This window comes from Physeter macrocephalus, chromosome 4, assembly GCF_002837175.3.
Source record: "Physeter macrocephalus isolate SW-GA chromosome 4, ASM283717v5, whole genome shotgun sequence".
NCBI lineage: Eukaryota > Metazoa > Chordata > Mammalia > Artiodactyla > Physeteridae > Physeter > Physeter macrocephalus.
Genome location: NC_041217.1, coordinates 89,139,247 through 89,158,300, shown reverse-complemented (window position 1 = coordinate 89,158,300; position 19,054 = coordinate 89,139,247). Strand labels below are relative to the sequence as shown.

Here is a 19,054-nt window from a genome sequence, read left to right as displayed (position 1 = left end):
ACTACTGAAGCCCACGCGCCTAGAGCCCATGCTCCGCAGCAAGAGAAGCCCTTGCACCGTAATGAAGAGCGGCCCCTGCTCGCTGCAACTAGAGAAAGCCCGCGTGCAGCAACGAAGATCCAACACAGCCAAAAATAAATAAGTAAATTTATAAAATAAATAAGTTGGGTGATTTGTGTGGCCGTAGACATAAAGTCACCTGAGTGTCAAGTAAAGCCTGAGGATGATCTCTAAGGAATGTCACAAAAAAATACTTGCTAAAAGAGCCTCTACCAGTGTTGACATTGCTGCTAAGTCTGAAGTGCCTCAATACGAGTCCCCCTGCATTCCTGTCTATTGTTCAGCTGTTAAGCTAAACTGTATGTAACACCCAAGGGATATGTGCAGTAGAGTGTTCAGTGCAAGTAGATGCTCAAAAATGTTGAATGCATAAAGCAGTGAATGAAGGGAAACCCTGGCTAAGTCGGTACTCAACTTTTCATGCTATTAGGACAGACAAGAGTTTCAGAGTTAAGACCGGCTCCCTTATGCAGATGTGGAATTCAGTAGGGGAAGCTGCATATCAGTGGTATATATGAGGAAAAAAAGAGCTCTCAGCATTGTTCCTCAAAGCTAGGAGACTGATCTAAATTTCAGCAAGAAAAAAAGGAATTCCTCTCAATTTATGTTTGTTTTACAGGGAAGAAGAGAGACTAGAAAAACCAAAGCCTTGGATCAGGGCTGCCACATGAGGATACTATAGTCAATTAGGGAACATTACACATATTGAGACCAGTTTTTAATTTAGAAAATAAGATTTATAGAAAGAACAGTATACAAAATGAGACATTAAGACATAAGGACTGCTTTTTGAGTTCTGAAACATGAAAAAGGACAGTTTTGAGTGAGGTTACTTGAATCTGTAGAATTTCGATCTGCAAGCTATCGATTTCTGAAGGGACCCTGGGTACTGGCTACTAATTCTTAAAGCTATCAGGTTCAGGATAAAAATCCCTTACAGTAGCTACTAAAGCTCCTGAAGCAAGTAAGTAAAAAAGGGAAGCCCAGAATGACCTAATAATGAACATGTTCAGCTGTAGTTGACTAGTTGCCCAAGAAGAGTAAGTTCTGTGGACATGATAGACATCCTGAGAAAAAGAGTATAAAAATGACAGCAATATGTTAGAACCACCTTAGCCCATAGAAAAGCATGCACAGAGTACTTCCCATGTGCCAGACATTGTTCTAAGTACATCACATACACTAACTCTCTCATGGCTCATAATACAAACATTATACATTATGAGACAGTGTTGCAGGATGAAATAAACTAGGGAAACTCATCACTTCCCTATATCATACAAGCAGCACTTCTGGTACAGCTAGCTGTTTAACAAGCGAAACCTTTCATGATGCTTCTCACAGGACTGGTGATTCATGGAACACTCAGTTGGAGACATTAATATAAGTGAAAGGGGTTTGAAAAATATAGTGTTCTTTTAATCATTAAATTATTGAATATCAGACAGAATTGCTAGGTTCTTATTCTATATCAAGTATTTTATAGAGTGTTTCAAACAATCGGTCATGTAAACCTTTTTGGGAAACTTTCATTGGCTAGAAGTGCTCTCTCTCAGGAAGACAGTGCATTTCATTGCAGGAAAGTTACAAGCCATTGAAAACACTTCATTGTATTAAGGTAATGTTTCCCTTGTAACTTCCCATCCGTTGACTACCTATCTGCCCTAATAATGCAAAGTCCTCTTATAACTCCAATAAAAAAAAAATAAGGATGGAAAAATTTGGAGAAAAATTTAAAATTAGTTGAATGGCACCTCACCTCCCCAAAGACATGTCCGCCTAGAACCTGTGAATGTGATCTTATTTGGAAAATGGGTCTTTGCCGATGTAAGTTAAGGACCTCAAGATGAAATCATCCTGTATTATGATGAGCTTTAAATGAAATAAGTGTTTTTATAAAAGAAGAGAAAGGGAGATGACACAAAGAGGAGGAGGTTATACGAAGACAAGGCAGAGATTGGAATGGTGTGTCTGTAAGCCAAGGGACAGCAAAAATTGCCAGCAGCCATCCAGAAACTAGAAGAGAGGCATGGAATGGATTCCCCCTCAAAGCCTCCAGTAGGAGCCAACCCTGCCAACACTATTTTTTTTTTGGGGGGGCGGTATGCGGGCCTCTCACTGTTGTGGCCTCTCCCGTTGTGGAGTACAGGCTCCGGACGCACAGGCTCAGTGGCCATGGCTCACGGGCCCAGCCACTCTGCGGCATGTGGGATCTTCCCGGACCGGGGCACGAACCCGTGTCCCCTGCATTGGCAGGCAGATTCTCAACCACTGTGCCACCAGGGAAGCCCACCAACACATTGATTTCAGACTTCTGGCCTCCAGAACATAAGAGTAAATTTCTGTTGTTTTAATCCCCTTCATTTATGGTAATTTTTAAGGCAGTTCTAGGAAGCTATTAGAGTGAGATTAAAACAGATATTTAAATTACCAGAATAAAATTAGATTAAATCAAACCCAAATGCCAAATGACCAAGGAAAAAGACGACAAAAGACTGAGGATAAAATTAGAAGATCAGAATAGGGGTAGATGAATATAGATATGTTGAATTACAAGGGCAGGAAGGTAAAAAATAAGTGGATGTTTGAGGAGTGTGTATGAAGGAGATAATAAATATCCAGTATTACACTGTGATAAAACTAATAAATAATGGTTAAGGCATTATCAGATGTTTCAAGAATTATCAGGAATAAGCAAGTTATATAATGTTACAGTGAGTTAAATAAATATGAACGATACAAATTCTCCAAGTTTCTAAAACACTGGCTAAAATGAAGCTTAAGCACCTTGTCAGATGGCTAGTAGAATAACGGGACTACCTGCGTGAAAGGAACGAGACCACAGTAGGGAAAAGCAGCCTAGGCCCTGGCTCTGGCTTTTACCTTTTCCTGAAAGGTCATTCGCATGGTCCCAAAGACCCAGGAAGCCTTTGTCAATTTTTGAAGAATTGCTATAATATTTGTCACCACCTCAAAAGGATCATGCTGTTCTATATTTTGTTTTCAAGCCCACCCATCTCTCCATGCTTTTTCAAATAACAACTACACATAGTGCTTTAATACCTGCTATGTCTCCCACAGACCTTAGGCTCTGACTTCACTCATTTAGCCCTTTCTGAACACGTGTTTCATGAAAGGCACTGTGCAAAGTGCAATTTGAGAATGGGAAGCTCAAGAGTCTGGTTCCTAAGGCTTCAGGGAGCAATATACCAGAAGAAATAATTAAAACTATATAAAAATAATGCTGTATTTTATTGTAAACTATGAAACAAAGTATGAGCTATTCATAAAACTCTATCTTCAACCCCAACCACTCTTCTTAGTGTCAAATGCCTACCGAACCACTGAGTGTGCACAGGCACTGAAAGTCTGTGCACAACTGAATGTATTACCTTCTCCTCTGTACATGTTATGTCTCTTTTGTTTCTTGATCAGTCCAATGGTTTCACCGTTTGCCAGTCATCCAAGGCAAATAATTGTGTATCATAAATGTACCACTTCTACCTCAATTCCTTTATCCAATCAATTCGACTTCCAGATTATACCAAAATCTGCCCACTGTCCTCCACTGCCTCTATTCAGCTTTTGTCCAAACCTCCATCATCCCTCCCTCGGACATCTGCAGTAGTTTCCTCACTCATCTCTTTGGTCCATGCCTCCCTTCAAGCCACTCTCACAGAGTAGGCAGTGATCTTTCAAAACAATGTAAATCAGTTCATATCATTTCTGCTTATAAAGCTTCAATACATTCCCAATGTATATATTAGAATCCACTCACTATGCTTAAACATTTCGACCCCCTTCTAATTCCTTAAACGTGTGAACTTATTTCCTGTTAAATGTCCTTCACACAAGCTGCTTCTTCACTGTGATGTTTCCCTACCACCACTAACCCACACCCTGCCAATCCACATAGATCCTAAATTTAAGTTTCGTCTAGACGCCACTTCTTCAAAATGTCCTTCCCTGACCCTACAGGTTAAATAGGCCCTCTTGTTGTACACTTTCACTTTGCTTCTGCTTCACAAGACTTATCAAAATTTGTGATTATTTATGAAGTTATTTGTTTTATGTTTGTTCCTATCCATCTTATTCACTGTTATATTTAGCATCCAGAACAGAACCCGGCACATAGTAAGTGTTGAATAAATAACTGTTGAATAAAACAATGAAGGAATGAGTAAGTAAATACAGTGAGGTCACAGGTAAGGAAGAGATGGTTCTAATATGACCTACTCCATACTCTACACACCCTAAAATCAGTGCACCAAGCTGCCCCTGCTCCTGGAACAGGTGAAAGCAGAGAATGCTGCCATTTTCTCCCAATTCTGTTAGTTCTCAGGTAAACAGATCATCTCGAAATTTAAAAACTTTTACGTCTGAAATAATTCAGACTTAAAAGTAGCAAGAATAGTACAGAGAATTCTTATATGTTTTTTCACTCAAACTCCTCAATTGTTAATATTTTACCATGTTTATCATCTCTATATTTTCCTGAACTATTTTAGAATATGTTGCAGACAATGCCCTTTATCTCTAAATATTTCAGTGTGTCCTTCCTAAAAACAAAGGCATTTTCTTCTCTTATATAATCACAGTACAGTTATCAAAAACAAAAATTATTTAATCTAGAAACTTACTCAAAATGTGTTAATTGTTCCCTGTGTGTCCTTTATAGCAAAACAACAACAACAAAATTTCTGGTCCAGGATTCAACCTAGGATCACATGTTGCATGTAGCTGTCATGTTTCTTTCGTCTCCTTCTCCTCAATCTGAAACAATTCTGCAGTCTTTCATGACATTGACATTTTTGAAGAGCATAGGCCAATTATTTTGTAGAATGTCATTGAGTTTGGGTTTCTCTGATATTTCCTCATGATTAGATTCAAATTGTGCACCCTGGGGGGCAGGAATACCACAAAAGTGGTGTTACATCCTTCTCAGAGCATCACATTAGGAGGTGCATGATATCTAGTTGTCCCATTACTGGTAATGTTAACTTTGATCACTTTTAGGTGTTTCTGTTGTCCCTCTTTAGTAATTAATAAGGTCTTGTGAGAAGACTCTTTGAGATCATGTAAATATAGTGATAACCAACATTTTTTTTTAAAACATTAGCCACCTCTGTGGTCCAACTAATTCTCCATTTACTTGGGAAAATGCTTCAGGTCTATTAATAGGTAATGAAACAGCTAATTGTGCAACTTTTCCAAGTGTAACGGTCTATTACCATTCTACCTTACCTCCTTTTCTCATGCATACAAAGAAAGAAACCTAGGATGCTATTTTTAAAAGAACATAATAAAATATCTAATAATATCTAATCTCATTCGTTATTCATCAGATGAGAAAGCTGAGGCCCGAACAGGCTAAGTGACTTGCCTGGGGTCAGACAGCTACTCAGCAGCAGACCTGAAAATAATTAAGTGCTCACTGTAGAGCAAGAAAGGCAAAAGTCAGTTCAGTGCCCTTCAAATACACAAGCCCTAGGGGTACACCCGCAGCGGTCTAAGGCACGTTTTCTGCGACCGTTTTTGGAAAGTAATGGGATTCTTACACAGATCCACAGAACAGGGCAGAACATCGTCCACGGAGCTGCAGTTTTCTAGGGAAGCACAGCGGCTCACTGCTGTGCCTGAGTGCTCTTTGTCCTCTTCCTTTTGTCATCTCTCTTGGAAACACTCAAGTCATTGCGGAGGCAAAAATAGTCTCACAGCCCTAGGAAAGAGCCTTGCTTACAGCGGGGCTCCTCACCTACAAATGCTACATGCTCCTTGCCCAATACTCTGGATATCTGTTTAATTCTAACTAGTGTCTTTACATATGTTATTTTGCAATTGCATGAGGTAGGCCTGTCATAATCTTACCATATTTTACAAACTTGAGAAGAGTTTTTAATTCTCCCAAGAACATCCAAACCTAGACTAATACAGAAGCAAGCAGCCTCTTCTACGATGCCCTGGGACTTTCTTTTCCAAGGTGACTATATAGCATGTAAGAGAAAAATAATAATAAATCGCAGGTTTCAGGAGTTAGAACTCCAATCTCAACCTCCACCCAGAACACAGCGTGGTCCTAGGCTTTGGCTTGCCTGCTCTGCTTCCTCCATTACTTGGAAGCAATGAAGATGCCATGCCCTGTCCTGTATCCCAAGGTACTACTTCTTCATAAAGGTTATTCTGAGATGGTATTCAGCAGCACGCCCAAAGCTATGAACCAGAGGTAAGGACTCTAAAGACATCCTACACAATCTTTCTATACAGAATATGTAGAGTTTCCTCTTTACCACTTCCTGAGAGACACGTGTGTAAAAATTGAAGCAGTGTTTTAATGGTTAACCTTTAATCGGGACTTGGTATAAAATAAGCAAGGGATATTTTTAAAAAATCATAAAAGCAAAGATGTAAATTGCTATGAGTTAAAGCTAGTAATTCAATAACGAGAAATACAGGAAAATGTTTGCTGTGTTAGAGGAGTGACTAGTAGTAGTAGGAAAGCAGCAGCTGTGGTAGAAGTGGTAGAATCAGCAGCAGCTGACTTTTATGGCGTGTTTACCACGTTACCAGCACTTTGCTAAATGCTTTAATGTATAGCACCTCATTCAATCCTCAAAATCACCATAGTGTTCTCATTTCATATGGAAGTCAGCAACAAGTAAATAAAACACTGGGATAATATACACTTGATCTAAGATTATAATCCTGCTGAATAATCTTGGAGTGTAGACCATCAAGAAATTATTGCTGTCTGACATACCAGCACATGCCCTCACTTCTTTCTGGTCACTTTAGGAGTGAGATCTTCCCTGATCATCTTATATAAAAATATCAAACTCCTAACCCAGACTTGCCAGAGCTGCCTCGTTAAAATGTAAGCTCCATAAGGATAGGGACTCTGCTGAACCCCAGTACCTAGAAAGCGTCTTTTCTGCGTTAGGTAATTATTATATGCTGAAGGAACGAATAACTGAATGTAGCTTGCATGGATGTTCAAAATCACGTTATTGGCCATGCTTTGAAAAAGAAAAAGAGCCTGTAACGCCATCCCTAGTGGCTAAACAAGTTTGAGCACTGAATACTTGGTCAAACACTAGAAAAAAATTTAAACTAGGCAACTTCATTTGTAGTTGACCAATATTCTCTGAGCACCCACATGTGCCAAGCACAGGAGTGCCTGAGAGTGACCACACAGTGAAATAGAGGGTTAAGAACCTTCCACTGACCGGTATACCGGCTCTCCCTGACTGCCCTCTCACCTGGACTTTCTAAAACTAAGCGAACAACTCAGACAGGATTTTTAGTGTAACTGACCTCCTGGGCAACTTTATCTCCTGCTACTGGGAAGGCAAAGTAAAAGAATTGAAAATTATACTTTTCGTGTAGGGAAAAATGTCATAACCCTGGTAGGCTTTTAAGAAGTTTGTAGAAAAAATTGTTTCTTAAGGGGAAGTTCCATTTTTGAATGAGCAAAACTTATGGCCTATATGAGCGTCTAAGATAACTGGGTAACAGTGGGCTAAAAACACAGAAAGATAAATTTGAATGTGTTTACAGTTTCAACAAAAAGTGTGCTCTGACTACTTTCATTGCACAATCTTGTTCAGTTATCACTGATCCTTGTGAAGAGAACAGCTATTAAGTTATTCAGAGTGAAAAAAAAATGTCAGTTGATGTGACAAATTACTTGTATATTTACTTTATGGAAATGTTATGAAATTTTACTGGTGGTGTTAGTGCCCTGAGCGTTGCTTCCCTTTCAGTTTCTGCTTTTAGGGAAAAAAAAGTTATATTACATGATGCAAATTCTTTTTTTTTTCAAATACTTCTAGATATTCCTATTTTGCTTAGGCTAAACCTTCTGAGGGTAATAAAATTGTATTCCTTTCTCTTCTAAAAAAGTTCTATGAAATTAAAATAACGGGGTGAAATCACACTTTATTCGTAGCATATTTTCATCATGGTGTTCTCTTTACATGCTATATCTATTAACAGGAAGATTATGTGACATTAAACGGTGATGAGAAAAAAGTTTTTGACTTGAACTCACACTCAAACTATAACATGCTTTCGGTTTGTGTGCTAATCTTTTGTGATTGTTTGTGGCACAGTGCTCATTCTGAAAGGAAGTGGCTAATGTTTACTTTTAAATATTGGCATCAGAGGAAACATGCTTTTAGCTATTTCAAAGTTCCGAAAGTAATCATTGAAATAGAATCTATAAGACTTGCAGTACAAGGTTAGATGGGAGAACTGTGCACCAGCCTTGCTTAAATACTGTTAATCAAACAGGATTATGACCATAAACATGTATCAGTTAAAAAGAGTTTGGCTAATATAAAAGTCACTGAAAAGTACAAAACTTACATATTAACATACCCTATATTTCTGATGGATTTAACACACACATTTTTAATTTGGCATGAAGAACTAAATCTAGGCATGTTCATAAACCTGTTGGTCCACCTGATTCTGCTTTGCTCCAGAAAAATTCCTTGTTAAATGCATCAGCATATTAATTGGTTCGATTCCAAAATCTGGAATGAAGATGTTTGATGTTGTCATGCCTTTGATCCTGAAGTGACAGAAAATTGTATTCTAAATTACAATACTCACAGCTGTTGCCTGCTCTATTACCCCTCTGTCCAGTTGAATGTTCTGGCTCCTTGTATGGAAACTGCAGAGTTGTATCCAAGGTTCTGAATCCTTCTTTAAGAGAGTGATGCTTGTAGTACTCCACAAGTTCCTTTAGGAAAAAAGAATCAAACATGAACTCCTTGACACATAATTATATACAATAGAGGGATGATCAATTTAATGCTGAATTTTCCATAAGCCTATCTTAGTGTGAGTAAATGATCATCTCTCCCTGCTGCCTGGATGTGCATGACACCTAACTAGTAATTGTCCTTGCTACCCAGGCCCTTTATAATGTGAGTTACCCCCTATTGCTGCTCAACATCCTGTTAGTCTTCAGTCAGTTGTAGTAAGTAAAGAGAAACCATACTAAACCTCAGTTTCAGAGCAGTAATTATTGTTCTTATTTATGAAATACTTCCCTTTATTTTTGTTTAGAAAGGCAACAGCTGTTTTATGAGTATATAGCAATTTCTAGCTTCCTGCATTTTCTTTGAACAGAAGCAGAAAAACAAACTCAATCCTAAATGTACTTTTCCATGGTAAGCCACAGTTGTTAAACCACAAATGCTACTTACTTGACATTGTTTCTGGCTTATGAGGAAGTGTTAGTGCCCTTCTCATAGCTGTCATCTGGTACTTACTAAAAGTCAATAATGCAGTTCTTTCCAATTTTCTCTTATACCTAATTTGCCCCAAATGCATCCAAGCCTAATATAATAACCACCCACCATTTTTCATACTAAAATATTGGGAAATTTCTTTCGAGATGTTGGTTTCATAGGTTCTGGACAAATCTGAATCCCTCTACTTTAAACAGAAATTGAAAAATGATTAATTCATAATGGAAAAATGCATACTATCATTAGATGAGTACTATAGACATGTTTCTTAGAAAAACCTGAAATGAAAATAAAAGCATAATCACTTTTAACCTAATTATTCAGTGCTTCTACTACAGCACTATTGTTTAAAACAAACAGTATAAAAGCAACTCATTTCTTTAAAAAACCACACTGTCATCGATTCAGTGTCTCCATTCAATGGGTATGTTCAAAGTTCCCAAAACAAATAAATCGGGCCAAAAATCACCTGAAAGAAGAGAAAGAGGATCATCAATGATTTATTTATTATTTTTGACCAAACTCGGATGAGTTGTGGAATGCATCGTGCGGGGAGTTCCAGGGGTCACAGAGATTTTGAAGATAAGGTTCCTAGGTGTCCTCACCCTTGAAGGAAAGTGAAGGATTATGGGAGTTCAAAGGCAAGAAAGAGAGCTTCCTTTTCTGAGTCCAGTGGGGAGGATGAGGGACGAATTCATGATGGAGGTAGCTTGGCTTAAATTGAGGAACAGGTAACATTTCAAAAGCCAGGAAGGATGGGAACAGACACAAATATAACAAAGACCATGTTCATTAACTAAAAAGAGCCTGGTTTGGCTGCAGTACTGGATAAGGCAAATGGAGATTCTTCACCTTTCACATCTGGGGATAATAAACCATTTCACAGACTATAGCAAAGAATGTATAAAGTGCCTGGTACGTGTGAATAATCATGAGAGTTACCATGATCCCATGTGCCAGGCCTTTTATATAGTTTCTTACAATCTTGAAACAAGAGATGGGCCTTTTCCCCCTGATGCTCAAGGCTCAGTGAGATTAATCAGCTTTGGGCAAGGTTGTATAACTGGTGTCTGGCTCCAAAGTTTGTGCTCTCAACTACATCATATTATTAGCAAATAGTACCTGGCAAATGTAAATATGCAACAAGTGAAGCAAAGGGAAGGAGCATTTTCTAAGCATCTATAGTATACCAGGCATTTGTTCTCTTAGACCCAAGTTGCTATGGTTTTACACTTAAAAAATTTTTTTTTCTTCCATCCTTTCTTCCTTGCTTGGGCCCAGATTATGGGTGCCCTTGATGAAGCAAGGGAATGTGGAACCTGACCAACTTAAAAAAAAAAAAGTTAAAATATCAGAAGATTATATCCTCAAAATGACTTCACTGATCAGAATATGGCATTTATATTATGGTGATTTTAGCGTGGTTTGCAAAGGCAAGGTCTGGAATTAAGTTCTACTTAGAGACCAATATTATCATTTAATTTCTTTAAATGCAAAATTTTGTAAGGTCTCTGAAAGAATGGTACACTTTATTATCATTTGTATCAGCAACACTATATATATATATATATATATATATATAACAGTTCTCTTAGTCTTCTCATTTAAACTGAATGAAATGTGTTCTTTTCTTTAGCAAAAATGTGAAAATAAACCTGAGAGTAATTATAAGCCAATAACTTTGAACTTCAGTGTAATTTTATTATAAGTAATATGAATTTTATGCATGATATCATGAATTAGTATGAATTAAGGTTTATGTGAAGTTGGCTAGAAACTACAGAATTATCATACTGAAAAGGACTTGGTCATCATTTAATACCTACCCACCTCCAAATTTTATGGAAGAAAAAAATGAGTTTTCCAAGGCCTAGGGTCATGTGGCTTGGTAAGCTGTAAAACACTTTTTTATCACTTCACTAAGCATGGAAGATATTTTAGTTCCATTTTTACAGTCTTAGGAAGGTAAATCTTCCTACATGTTTCTAACTGGGTAGAATTAAATAGTGCCATGGTGGATCTCTTCCAACTTATGCCTTTCAGTATTTTAGTCTAATCCACCTCTGCTTTAGCAATCATTGACCTTCAAGTACTACAAGGAAATAAGAAGACTCTAAACAAAAGAAATTGCTAAGCTTTCCTTATCTCACACTGACACAGCGGTGTCAACAATTCAGGTCTCTCTGAAAAATAATGAGTGAGAGCCAGTCATTCCAATTACCAAGGAAACAGGCAGTGGAGATGATTTATAAACAGCATTTGGACATGGACTGTCTGGCATACATGAAAATTAGAACAAAATTAATGCCTTGTAATCTGGATACAGAAATTCATTTAGAATTTGGATTTAATGACTAAGAAAAACAAAGATTTTGATTAACCAAGCCACTGAAACCAGAGGGAAAAGTTTAGGTCATAACCACCTGAGGCCAATCTTCTTTTCGAGAAACTGGCTAATTTAAAACAAATTCTGGATTTCATTTTCATTTTACATCCTTTCCAAATTAAATTTAATTCCAGGCCCTAATGAGTGTCATTAGGTAGATGAATATAACTTTACCAGCCATGATGGGAAGATACTGAACTAAAGAAACAACTCAATGCGTAGACTGTTATGTACTTATAATGGGAACTGTGTTATTTGACACCAACACGGTAAAATGTAACCTCCTTGAGGTTGCATGATGCAGGTTCAGAGAAGCCCCTACATTCCCAAGGTGCCTATCAGCCCTCTCTCTTCTTCCAGAGGGGCTGGTTACTGAGATAGGAGCCATCCCTTCTGATCAGGTATCCATGTGGAATTTACCAGTGGAGGGTCAAAGGACAGCCCTATTGTGAGGTTCTCGGTACAGAGAGATTTACTAATTTGAAAGCTGTTTTGAACAGTTGAGTCCTTTTTGAATTCTGCAAAAACACAGCAACTTCACATAGTGAGGACTCTATAAATTTGTTCAACAAATGAACAGAAACAAAGAGGAGGAGGTAGGTCCAGACAACTTCAACGTTCTCTTCAGCAATGTTTACAGTGATTTTGTAAGATCTGACAGAAGTATTAATCTAAGGCTGAGATTTTCAGCTCCTTGTCTGTCATATCCTTTTGCTGAAGTTTTTTTTTTTTCATTGTAGTGTTTTTTGTTTTGTTTTGTTTTTTTTGCGGTACGCCGGCCTCTCACTGTTGTGGCCTCTCCCGTTGCGGAGCACAGGCTCCGGACGCGCAGGCTCAGCGGCCATGGCTCACGGACCCAGCCCCTCCGCGCCATGTGGGATCTTCCCGGACCGGGGCACGAACCCGTGTCCCCTGCATCGGCAGGCGGACTCTCAACCACTGCGCCACCAGGGAAGCCCTTCATTGTAGTTTTGCAGTTAATTCTTAATCCCCTCCCTTTAACCCTCTGCACTATGTACTTCCTTACAAAAGATCCCCAGATATGGAGGAAAAAACATGCCTGTGTCTCTTGCAGTAGCATTTCTGATGTTTTACACATAGCATATAAGGGGAGCTTATTTTAGCTCTGTGACAACTACTTTTAATTCCCTTTCCAGAACATCATTGCAGAAACTTTTACTGCTCTCTGGTCCAAATTATTTGAATTCTGGGTCTTTATTGCTTATACTATAGTAACAGCTTTACATGCAGATAGGAACTTGAGGATCTATGTCCACTAATCCAGGTCATGCAGTATTTACTGGCTTTTCACATCTAACCTTAGAGGATGAGGAACTTTCTTGAGCTGAATCCAGGTGACAAAGGCTATTAGTCTTTGTCATTAGTGACTAATAGTCACTCCAGTGATTATTCCTTTCATCCTCTTTGCTTATCTCCTGTGATGGAAGTCCCTTTTGTTGCTTTCAAAGTCATCAAGGCTGGTAGTCAGCTTTGGTCCTACAGCATTTTTTTTTTTTTAAGTCTCATATTAACTATAATACCACGGAGCAGCCTCATTACCAACCACCCTAATTTCTTCAGGTGAGAGTCAAGCTGGTATGTCTTGCAGCGATGTGGAGACTCCCTGTTCACGCTTTTATCATGTCTCAGCTGGGGCTGTTACTCATTGTGCATCCACTTGCTGCCTCCCTGCTAGGTTTTCCTTTAAGGAAGAACCTCCTCAGGTCCAGTTTTCTCTGTGCACAGCCTGCTTGTTCCGGAAGAACGTAACTCACTGCCAGCGGGGAGGATACCTGGATCTTGGTTGCCAACTTGACAGGGTTTACATTTTCCAGGACACAGTCTCGCTACCCATCCTTAGCTTTTGAATTGGGAATGTGATATTTATGTCCAGAGAGGTTTTCTTACTTTTCTTTCAACTCAAGATGCTTCAATTTCTTTAAAACGCTGATTCCTGTCTTGAAGCAGTTCTAAATTTTTAGATAAGGCTTTCAAGCTGGCTTATTTTGTAAGGCTCTCTTACACTCAGTTTTAACTTTAATGTTAACATCTGCAAAGTGCTTTGAGATGTTTTCTGGAACGATGCAGTGTGTATCATTTGACTGATGGTTCAATCAATGAGTGGTCCTTCCCAATGTTACTCAAAGTACTTAGCAGAGTGCTACAAATGCATCTTATGTCCTATCTCCAAATTCTTCATTATCTCAAGAAACTCTTGCAAACTTGAGAAACTGACTTGAGATCATTTTTCATGAAATAAATTTCTTTACTGTCAGCAATGCACATGTAATGTTGTACTGATATATGTACTGTTGATATGACACATACATACTATTCTTATATGCTAAGTTACACTTTTAAAAATCATCAGAATTAATAATCTTTATTTATTTGAAACAACTTGGTAACAATATACTGTTCAATTTAAATGTAAAATTCCTATGAAAGATCACTGTCATGTCGTAAAAATGCCACCTTGTTAATGTTTAATTGTCCAAGGTAATGAAGGAGAACTGTACTACAGATCACCTAAAATAGCAGAAAATACAAAAAGGTTTTCCATTTGACAGTGTATTTTGCATGAAATGAACCTAAATGTGAGCAGTATTTTACCAATTACAACTTTTTAATGTTATAATTTAAAACATCTTCCTCTGCCTGAAATGAAGAGATAGAGGCAGAGGAAGAAAGAGAAGCATGTTAAAACTTTGCTGTGTGTCATTCAAACAAGGTAAAACACAAGTAACTGAAAGTTGATTGTTTTGAATGTGTCTATGGCTCTTAAGAATCTTCTAGTGTGGACTCAAGTATTATCTAAAACTTGTAAACTTAGTTTACAATGAAAAATATGTCTAGAGCAATATAAAACTTAACTAGAATTCTTAAAATTAAAATTTTCAGGATTCTGCTGCAAAATTATGGTATGATTCTCTTTAAACAATGTTTCAGTGAGCAAAAACTCCAAGAAACTAGAATTAAACTGACCTTTCTAATAAGAGAAAAATAAGGACCACAGATTGAAAAGAACTAATCAATGCTTACCATTAAGCTTTTAAACTTTCTATTTTCTGCAATGTGAAAAAAGCCATCTCTTGTTAAAATCTTGATGTGCTTTGCTTCATTATTGTACCTGTGGGCAATGGATAAGTTATGAATATAAATGTGTTTTTAATCAGTAGAAATCAATAATTACCAGAGGGCATGCCCCAATAACATTATAGGAATTAATTCTGAAGACAAAATATATACCTATGCCAATACACTGGTGACAGCTAATAAACAAAATATATTCACTAGATTGGTTGAAGATACAACCAATATTTGAAGTGAGACGGGGGGGTTGGGTTAGATTTGATCAATCACTATGCCCAATTTATTTATAAGATCAATTTGGGAATATGGAAAAACAAAATAAAACAAAATCTAGTAATTTATAATTCTTAGGATTTACTAGAAACATACACACATCAAGTACAATGTTATGAAAGAAATCTAGTATGCCAATTAGCAGCCTATAACACTTAATACCATTTTTTCTAACAGATATTTTCAAGTATTAATGAACTGTCTGGAGAGATGATACATTATTTCTGCTGCAATTAGAACCTTGGTTTTCAGCTTCAGTGTTATATATGTCAGATGATCTATGCAATTATGAAAACAGGAAATCTATTTCTGTAAAAGTACTTGTCCCACTTACTTAATGCTAATTGCATATTCTCCTGACTCTTTGGTCCTGTGCCTCACAAGGTAAGTACTATTTACCCTGTTAATAAGTTCAGTCTCTGCCTGCAATCTTTCCATTGCCCCAGCATACCTGTAAGAAACAAAGATGCAGAAAATTTGGGTAATGTACCTGGAAGAGAACAGAGGCTAAAAATATGTAGCTGTTAGGATTTTAACTTAGTGGCAGATCTGAACTGTTTTTACTTCTGTACTAATTATAGTACTTCAAAAAATAATGCAGAAAAAAGTCCTTTAGATACGTCCAAACACAAATGCTCTACAAAGATTACAACAGTGAAGTGAATATTGCCTAACACACACTAAATATTTATCAAATAAATAAATGGGACAAAGAAAAGAATTAATAGGTATCGGGTTAGAGACAGTTGTGGGGAATTTAGGGACAAGAAAGAAAAAGACTTGTAGGGAAGGGTTGCCCTGCCTAAGACACACACAGATATACATACACGTATACACACATACACGCACTCCTCCAAAATTTCACCTTTTCTAGGTAAAACAGTATGAAACAAAATTTCCTTTGAGTATTGTTGTAAGAAAATTCAGAAACAATTTAAATTATTTTTAAATAATTATTTTTTGGATATAAGATTAATTCTTATAGCCCACAATTTTGATAACCAATTTTCTTACGAAACTGGTAGTAATGAATAAAATTTTTAAAAGGTGGATATTTTCAAAACCAGAACTCAATTCTTCCTAAACTATACTGGTCTTAAGCATACCCAGATCCCATAACAATAATAATAAAAGGCCCAATGTCAATGTTAAAATATTCTTTAATGACCCTTCGCATCAAATACAGGTTTAGCATTTATTGACAAAATATATCAGAGATTATGGGTAATAAAAGTTAAAGGAAAAACTTTTATGTTGAGATCAGCTATCTTTCAAATCAATATTCTAGAAAACTTTCTGATTCACATATAGACTCATGTAACCCAGTGTAAACACCCACATCTAATCTATGCTAAATATTGGGTTGGCCAAAACGTTTCTTCGGTTAGTAAATACGTTCAATAAAATTCTTTGTGAAAATGAAAAATGTTTTATTTTTATTTAAAACCAAACGAACTTTTTGGCCAATCCAATATTTAAAATATACATGGTAGGCATTTGACAAGTTTGTAAAGGAAGGAGGACATGTGAGGTTTCCACCAAGTACAGAAGAAAAGCTAAGGGCATTTTATGTAGATGGTACCTTGGGTTAAAGTTAGGATAACCACTGACTCATTACTACCTAGTATAATCTGACTCACATCTTCCTCTTCAATCTTATCTCTAACAAACCCCTTCTTTACTAGTCTCCAGGCTTCTTTCATGTTCAAGAATTCTTAGAGTTTTGCATAGACTATATTCCTGTGTTGGAAAACTCTCACCCTCTGTCAACCCACATTCCTTCTTATCCTTCAGGTTTAGAGAGTCTTTTCTGACCATTCCAGCTAAAGAACACTGTCCTGTATCTGGCACTCTCCACTCCATTATTCTCATTACAGTATCCCTAATTTCCTTCATGGCATTTACGGCAATTAGCATATAGCATAAGCATTTTTATCAGAGTAACACATGAACATAATTTTTAAAAGGCAAGTCGTACTATAAAACTATAATGAAAAAGCAGCACTACCCCATCTTATCAGATTCTACCCCAAGTTCCATTTCAAGTATTGCACCTATTTTTCCTTGTTATTTTTAAATATCTACTTGAATATTTCTAAATAACATGATTAAACTACAAATTATCAATTTTATTTTTAATTTTAATTTTATTGGAGTATAGTTGATTTACAATATTGTGTTAGTTTTAGGTGTACAAGCAAAATGATTCAGTTAAACATATACATATATTCATTCTTTTTTGGATTCTTTTCTCTTATAGGTTATCACAGAATATGGAGTAGAGTTCCCTGTCCTATACAGTATGTCTTTGTTGGTTATCTATCTTTTTTTTTTTTTTAACATCTTTATTTGAGTATAACTGTTTTACAATAGGGTGTTAGTTTCTCCTTTACAACAAAGTGAATCAGTGATACATATACATATGTTCCCATATCTCTTCCCTCTTGCGTCACCCTCCCTCCCACCCTCCCTATCCCACCCCTCTAGGTGGTCACAAAGCACAGAGGTGATCTCCCTGTGCTATGCGGCAGCTTCCCACTAGCTATCTAATTTACATTTGGTAGTGTGTATATGTCCCTGCCACTCTCTCACTTCGTCACAGCTTACCCTTCCCCCTCCCCATATCCTCAAGTCCATGCTCTAGTAGGTCTGTGTTTTATTCCCGTCCTACCACTAATCTCTTCATGACATTTTTTCCCCCTAGATTCCATATATATGTGTTAGCATACGGTATTTGTTTTTCTCCTTCTGACTTACTTCACTCTGTATGACAGACTCCAGGTCTATCCACCTCATTACAAATAACTCAGTTTCATTTCTTTTTATGGCTGAGTAATATTCCATTGTATATATGTGCCACATCTTCTTTATCCATTCATCTGTTGATGGACACTTAGGTTGCTTCCATGCCGTGACTGTCTTTAAATAAAAACCATTATTTCTCCTACTGGTTCCTTGGCTGCTGCTTCTGTTGTACAGATCTTCCTCAACTTACCATGGGGTTACGTCCCAGTAAACCCATGGTAAGTTGAAAATATCATAAATTGAAAATGCATTTAATACACCTGACGTGTCAAACATCACTGCTTAGCTTCACCTACATTCAGTGCACTCAGAACACCTAGGTTAGCCTATAGTTGGGCAAAATCATCTAATGCAAGGACTATTTTTTAATAAAGTGCTGACCATCTCGTGTAATTTATTGACTACTGTACTGACAAGCAGAGTGCTTGTCTGGGTCCGTGGTGGTTGCATCTATCCGCTGTCTCCTGGTGTGGTCGCGTGGCTGGTGGGGAGCTGGGGCTTTGCCACCCAGCATCAGGAGGAAGTGTCTTTCCCCATACGGTGGGCCCGAGGAAAGCTCAAAATTCAAAAGTCGAAGTAGTTTCTACTGAATGCGTATTGCTTTCGCATTACTGTAAAGTTAAAAAATCCTAAGTTGATTTTCTTACTCGTGAAAAGTATATTCAGTCACTCGGTAATACTGATTTCCGTTCAAGAACGCTATAGTCGAGTTGGAGAGAAAAGATGAACACACAGGAGGAGAGGCAAAGAATTTCCCCCTGAAAACTGGTTGGTATAGCGTGCTCTAGGATCTCAGAGGGAAAAGAATCAACAGAGGGTAGTCCTGGAGGGCTTTACGGAGGAGGTGGGAATTGAGCTTGTTCTTCTCAAGATTGCTTTGGCTATTCGGGGTCTTTTGTGTTTCCATACAAATTGTGAAAATTTTTGTGCTAGTTCTGTAAAAAATGCCAGTGGTAGTTTGATAGGGATTGCATTGAATCTGTAGATTGCTTTGGGTAGTAGAGTCATTTTCAAAATGTTGATTTTTCCAATCCAAGAAAGTGGTATATCTCTCCCTCTGTTTGTATCATCTTTAATTACTTTCATCAGTGTCTTATAATTTTCTGCATACAGGTCTTTTGTCTCCCTAGGTAGGTTTATTCCTAGATATTTTATTCTTTTGTTGCAATGGTAAATGGGA

General features: G+C 37.4%; 1 protein-coding gene across 1 annotated transcript in view; it reads right to left on the bottom strand.

Annotated features, from left to right (window-relative positions):
• Positions 1–19,054, bottom strand: part of VAV3 (vav guanine nucleotide exchange factor 3) — a 423,978-nt gene that overhangs the window by 12,440 nt on the left and 392,484 nt on the right. The window contains exons 23-25 of the mRNA XM_024119713.3: positions 15,404–15,520; positions 14,746–14,833; positions 8,674–8,803 (exon numbers count right to left, since the gene is read on the bottom strand). Coding sequence (XP_023975481.3) covers positions 8,674–8,803; positions 14,746–14,833; positions 15,404–15,520 — 335 coding nt within the window. The remainder of the gene's footprint in view (positions 1–8,673; positions 8,804–14,745; positions 14,834–15,403; positions 15,521–19,054) is intronic.